Source organism: Gavialis gangeticus, unplaced genomic scaffold (genome assembly GCF_001723915.1).
Source record: "Gavialis gangeticus isolate Ggan-Ray unplaced genomic scaffold, GavGan_comp1, whole genome shotgun sequence".
Taxonomy (NCBI): Eukaryota; Metazoa; Chordata; order Crocodylia; family Gavialidae; genus Gavialis; species Gavialis gangeticus.
Genome location: NW_017729032.1, coordinates 141,023,729 through 141,030,283, shown reverse-complemented (window position 1 = coordinate 141,030,283; position 6,555 = coordinate 141,023,729). Strand labels below are relative to the sequence as shown.

The 6,555-nt window shown below is 41.4% G+C and overlaps 1 protein-coding gene across 4 annotated transcripts in view; it reads right to left on the bottom strand.

The window, feature by feature from the left end:
• Positions 1-6,555, bottom strand: part of ATP11A (ATPase phospholipid transporting 11A) — a 305,123-nt gene that overhangs the window by 95,676 nt on the left and 202,892 nt on the right. For all 4 annotated transcript variants that reach the window (XM_019524853.1, XM_019524854.1, XM_019524855.1 and 1 more), the window contains 2 exons: positions 5,780-5,883; positions 1,661-1,711 (listed from right to left, as the gene is read on the bottom strand). In XM_019524853.1, the coding sequence (XP_019380398.1) occupies positions 1,661-1,711; positions 5,780-5,883 (155 nt within the window). The remainder of the gene's footprint in view (positions 1-1,660; positions 1,712-5,779; positions 5,884-6,555) is intronic.

Here is a 6,555-nt window from a genome sequence, read left to right as displayed (position 1 = left end):
GGTCCTAAGGTAGCCAAGAGGAAATGCTGAGGGCATGCTCTGCTTTCTGCCAAATTCAATACTACCGGTTTGTGTCGGGTATTGTCTAAGCACCTGATTCAGGTCCCTCAGGAGGCTTGTACAGATAGATCTTGTTTGCGAACAGCCTAAGGCAGGGGTAAGCAACCTACAGTGCACAGCTTGGATCCAGTCTACTAAACAATGGCATCTGGCCCACAAAGCCAGGACATCAGTGGCAATTCTGTGACAGGGGAAGCAGTGCAGTAGTCTTCCTTTGCCCTTGCAAGTTTTCTCTGCCATGCCACCTGCTGCCATTCCAGCCCTTGTGGCTTTTTCTATTGTGTCCCCACACTACAGCCACTGCTTCCCTTTCCACAGAATTCATCAGTGGCAGCAAGAAATGGTGAGGGGCAAAGGACAGCTGCTACAGTACAGGAGGCAGAAGAGCAGCCCTTGGCACAGAGCACAGAGGGCTGAGGTGGTTCAGAGCAGCAGCCTGCCTTTGTACCCAACAGCCTTAATTTCACTCTGCTGCTTGTTAAAGGTTGTTGACCCCTGACCCTGACCTAAGGCATGATATAGATGCTAAGTCAGCCAAGATGCCGGTAGCAGATAAGCACCTAAGCAACACTGCCCAAAACATATGGGTGTTCAAATAACTTAGAGTAGTGGTGCTGAACCTTCCAGCCCAATGAGCCAGAAGAGTGGACTGGGGCTGGTTTGTGGGTCAGATTCTGTGGGAAGGATCAGTCTGTGAGCCTGATCCTGTGCATGAGGTGAGCATGTGGGGTCAGTCCACAGGTGCAATCTGTCACAACAGTCTAGTCCTATGCACTGGTCTGATCCCGCGCACTTGATCTGGCTGTATAGTGGCCCCGTGTGCTAGCATGATCCAGTGTAGGGGCTGTGTCATTTGGCCTCCAGAGTTCTCCATGGGACAAACGATTTGGCAGAGAGGGAGGAATGGCAGTGTTAATTGCTGAGGCTCTGAGAACAATTAATCCTACTATTACTCCATTCCACTCCCAGCTGCCAAACTTCCTGACCCAGGGGAAGCCCTATGGGTCAGATGACATGACTCTAGTGGCCACATTTGGCCAACATGCCAAAGACTGAGCATCACTGGCTTGTGCCAGATGCCTCTTAAAGATTCAGGCACCTACATTCTGCTTGTGTTGCAAATACAGCTCTTAAAGTCTTTTCTTTGGATCTGAAATGTACACTGATAATAGCACTATGGCAACCTATGTTCTCATAAGTAGGACAGAATAAAGATACTCAATTGAGCAGTATCTGAAATGTCTGCATGTAGTAGAAATTCATTCTGGTACTGTAATGCATTACGACGAAAATTAATAGCATTATACAAACAAATGTGTACAATCACATTTAATTACTGGTTATTATATTAAACTGGATTACAATCTGGAGTACCACCCTAAGCAGAAAATAAAAATAGTATAAATAAATTAAAATATGATCTGAGAAAAATAAATGAAAGAAAAATGCTTACTATATATAAGCTAAACTTTTTTACACTAAAAATAATTCTATTTGTAAACCAGAGAACTTAGTACTGGAAAGCAACATATTTAACCTCATTATTGACATATATTAAGGAACAAAAACTTAGACACTAAGTAAAAACTCATTCTTTTACCTGGCAATAGGTTCATTCCTATCATGGTAAACATTTATTCGACCAACAAATCTATAAAAGGAAATAAAAAAAGTTTACTCTGAGTGTATATATACATATATATGAAGGACAATTTTGGAAATATTATCTTTAATACATTTAAAATGTGTTTTATGCAGAACCTAATTATTTTTATAAGTGCATACACTTCATTTTTTAAAACCTTGGAACTACACAGGAAGTTAAGAAGTATTTTTAAAATGTTCCATAAAATGACCTTATTACAGTGAGCAGAATATTTACCAAGTCAGGATGCTTTGAACATCTAAGCTAAATACCCTAAATGAGTATCATATAATAACCATAATAAAAAATAAAGCCGTAAACTTGAGATTTATGTAAGATGTATTACACTTTCCATAAACCTCATTTTCATGAACCCACTTTAAAATATATTAGCTAGAATAGAAACAAAGATGTATGTAGTTTTAAGGTCACTTGCAAACTTTCTAGTTGGAATTCATTTTTATTTATTCATGATCAGTTCCAGAAATAAAATCTCTGTTTTATAAACCAGTTGAGCTAAGCAATATTATAAATGATATGCTGTATAAAACACAAAGATTTAAAAACATAGACATTAAAATAAAAAATTCATAGGCCAGGGCTTTAGGCCTTCTAGTGTGAAAACTGTCAGGAACAAAACATTAAATTACTAGAATATGGGGTTATGAATATCAGCAAGTAAAACCAACAGAATTCCCTCTTGCTCACATAAAAGACTATTCATAGATGTGTTTTAGGTGTATTTACCCAGTGATACTCATAATGAGATATCAATTAGAACTATGCATACCAAAACCAGTAGGGGTGTACTCATAAAGAATTTTTGGGCCAATACCGATGGTCAAGTATTAATGATCCATATCAGCTGATACCGATCCAAATGCTGATATGCATCCTGGCAGCTTGGAAAGCAACATCTGGCTGGTAAGTCTGTTGGGGAAAAGGAGTAGGGTGAGGGAAGGGGTGTGGCCAGACTGAGGCCCCCACAGTGGGGGAGGGAGTAGGGCTTGGAGCTGTTGCTGCCTAGCTGGAGCAGGGTGAGGAATGGAGTCGCAAGCGACTCATCTGGGGGATGCGAGCGGGGAGTGGGGAGCACTTCCCACTGCTGGTGCACAGTGGGGGAGGCCCAGGGGGACATGTGCCCCCAGATCTGCACATGGGGTGAAGGTGAGCTGCTGCTGCAGCCCAGGGCCAGGAGCGGCGCTGGGCTCTTACTGGTGGGGAGTTGGGCCAGGGCTGCATGTGAGGCCATGCTCCCTGGACTAGCTGTTTGCGGCTCCATCTCATACGCCCCCCCTGCCCTGGCTGGGCAGCACCTGTCCCAGTCCCAAGCCCCAATCCTTCCATCACCACAGGGGCCTCAATCGGCCCCCACACACCACTTTCCTCTTCCCACTCCTTTTCCCCTAGAGACTTACAAGCCGGATGTTGCTCTCCAAGCTGCCAGGCTGCGAGCATGCACACAGCATGCATCAGCAACATTATCAGCCAAAAAATGGTGATTGCCAATAATGTCAAATTTGTTTTTATCAGTGCCGATATGATATGAACCAATGTATCGGTACATCTTCTCTGAAAACCAGGTCTGTGTTTCTACTGACTACTGTGTAGTAACAAAATGCAGGTGTAAAGTGTAAAGAAGCTGTGTCAATTAACTAATCAATATTTTTAAATTGTACTTATAACACCATAAAATGTTATAGAAGGAAGATTTAAAAAAACCCAACAATTTAGTTGACACTATTTATGCCCCTTACTCAACTTTAGAATGTTTACTTTGCTGGAATAGAAACATTGGGATGAGTGGGGGAGGGGTATCAATAAACTGTTTCATTTTCAAGTTTTCCGGATTGCAAGTCTTGGGGTTTAAAAACAGGAGACTGTTTGCTTAAAATAAATATTACTTTCCCATATTGTAACTGAAATTCTTCAAAATGTGTGTATTTCCTTATCTGTGGTCCACTGAAATTTCACAGACACCTGAATCTGCAAAATTTTACCAGCAGTATCCCATCAGTCTTGTGGAATTTGCAATGAATTTCTTATCTTTATTCACACTTACAAAGTTTTTAAATCAGCAGGATATGAAGGAGAACTTAGTGTGACCATCTTATACAATGAAGAGGATGTCTTATAAACACCCTGAATGCAGGATGTTTCAAACTGACTGGAATCCATCAAATCTGATGGTACTTGGCATTGAATTAGTACAGCAGATGTGAGAATAGCAGCAGCCCTTTCCTTATTCAGTACTTAAGACTAAACACCTGGTACCACTTATTGATTGTTGCAGGTATGCTTGGTAACAAAACTACTTACATTACTCAATTTCATCCCACAGGAAGCATATACATGTACCCCTACACTAGCATTGTTACTGCGCTGCAGGCACAGCTGGTGAACTCAGACTGGTGGGGCGGGTGGAGCATCACACAGGAGCGGGGCAGGATTTGCAGCCAGCTGGGAGCAGGGGATGGAGGGGGAAGGGGTTTGCAGCCAGCCAGGTACTCTGGCTGGGAGTGAGAAGGCAGCTCCCCCGCCCCCCCATGCCGCTCTACCTGCCCCGCCAGTCTGAGTTTACCAGCCGCACCTGCTGCGCTGTCATTTAGTACTTCCTTTAGAAGTACGGATACAGTAACAGCCCATACTGTGCCGTGTCACGTCGGTGGTGTATGGTTATTTTTAGTCTCTATGTCACCGATACTATGTCGCTGTAGCACGTTGCTACTCTGACATAGCATCTTGTGTAAATGTGCCCACTGGGTATGAAAGCAGGTCACATTACAGCAGCTACAGCTCCTCAGAGCATTACGAAGCTCCTGAGGCTTCAGCTTCGAAGTACTTGTACTACACTCCATAGGAGACCCAACTGTACTCATACCAGGCTGCAATGTCTCAACGTGGAAGAAAGGAGATTGTGAGACATGGCAATTATTTTCTCCATCTCTAAGGAACTTAAGAGTTGTCCTTACCATCCTTCTTCTGTGAATCCAACTCCTTAGCCCATGATTTGAGGGATAAACCAACCAAGGTTGAGTTTGAAGTGACCTTTCTTACTTCCCAAGCCCATTCTACTGTGTGGGGAGGAAAGGGGGCTTCATGGGGTTGGGATCCTAGTCCTTAGTACTCAGTAACTTGCCTAAGGAACATTCTTAAGTGAATATTTCTAACTTTCGGTTTGAGAAAATGACCTGCTGATATACTTTAGAGCAGTAGAGGAAGGCTTGTCACAAATTAGCCCCATACCCTCCCCAAATGCCACTCCAATATCTTTCCCTTACTCAATCTGCCTTAGCTTTCTGCTCTCTGCCACATGCTCTTTGCCTGATCTGCTGCTCTACTTTCTGCACCCTGCTTCATCTGTCACCCTGATTTGCCACATACCACGCAGAGGCTGCCTGTGCCACAAGTTAACCACTTCTACTTCAGAGAGATGTAGGTCTTGAAGTATGTCAAGCAAATGCTGTCACTGTTTTTTTACAGGGAAGGGATACAAACAGATCACACAATTCTTAAGTTTGGAGACTATGGAAGAATACAGTTCTTACAGAGAAAGCATGTGAAGGAAAGAGTTAAGGAAAATGATCTCTATACTCTTCATGTAAGCTACTCTTAATTCTATATAAATACCAAATTATTAAAACAATACTAGCAAGCTACCAGCTATATACCATCCAGCCGAGTACAAAGTAAAGCTAAGTCCTCTTGGCTTGCACCATCTCAATCCAAGATGGGGTGAAACAACTAGAGTGCTGTTAGAACCTTGAAATAATGCATGGAGATAGTTATAGTGTACCTGTCGCGTAAGCAGGCACTTCTGACAAAAACACTGGTTTTAGGTAAGTGGAGCGTGAACACAACCTATATACAGGAACAGTAAGTCAAAGAAGCAACTATTTTACAGTACTTTTTTTCTTCAAACTTGTTTTATTTTACAAAAGCTTAATTTAACATTTAAAATCTGGGCTAGATCTGAACTAACACGATCCGTTCAATAGCATCATTTTGTAGCTTGTTTACAGGATACCACAACAGCATATGCTAACGCTATAAAGATACAAATGATTTTCTTACTTATAAAGGTCAGGCTGAGGTTGTTCACATTCAATGGTAGCATGCAGTGCATCAATTTCTTGTTCGGTACGAAATGCTTTTGTATCTTGAACAGCACAGTAAGTCTGGAATGAATGAGGAAAAAAAAACTAAACTAACTATAAAATTGTGGCATATATACTAACCAAGATATTATCCTGCAGATGTAGCTTAGAGGGCTATGCCTCTCCCCTAAACAGAACACATACATATTGAGTCTGTCACACTGAAAAAGGCTCTCGGAGTCAATATATTATTTATATTTCTGCATTAGGCTGTTAGAGCCTTGTAATATTGATTTTCATTATAAGTGCATCCAAATGCATACCCTGACCTGAGATTTTCCTCTGCTTGCCATAACAGACAGACAATTCATAAATGTAAAAAATATCTGGATGGTCCTCTACCCTTTGTATCATAAATTCTAAGTAAAATGTATTTTTTTTTAATAAGATTTTACACCAAGATTTGTACTTCATAATAGGCACATCCAAGTATACCTGACCTTTCATATTCCTAATTCCTGAAGTTTGAGTTCTACAAGTGTATTAAAAAGACACAACTCTGCAACCTGTGTGCCTATCTTAAGCCCTGGCAAAAATACAGATATAAGCAGGGATCCTGGTTTTCCCTTATAAAAAAAAAGCACAGATTCTGACAAAAACCCCAAAATCCACAACTAAAACGAAACACTGTTCTCTTTCTGTATATCTACCAACTGAACACAATGTTTTATTGATATATTTACCATTTTAAAG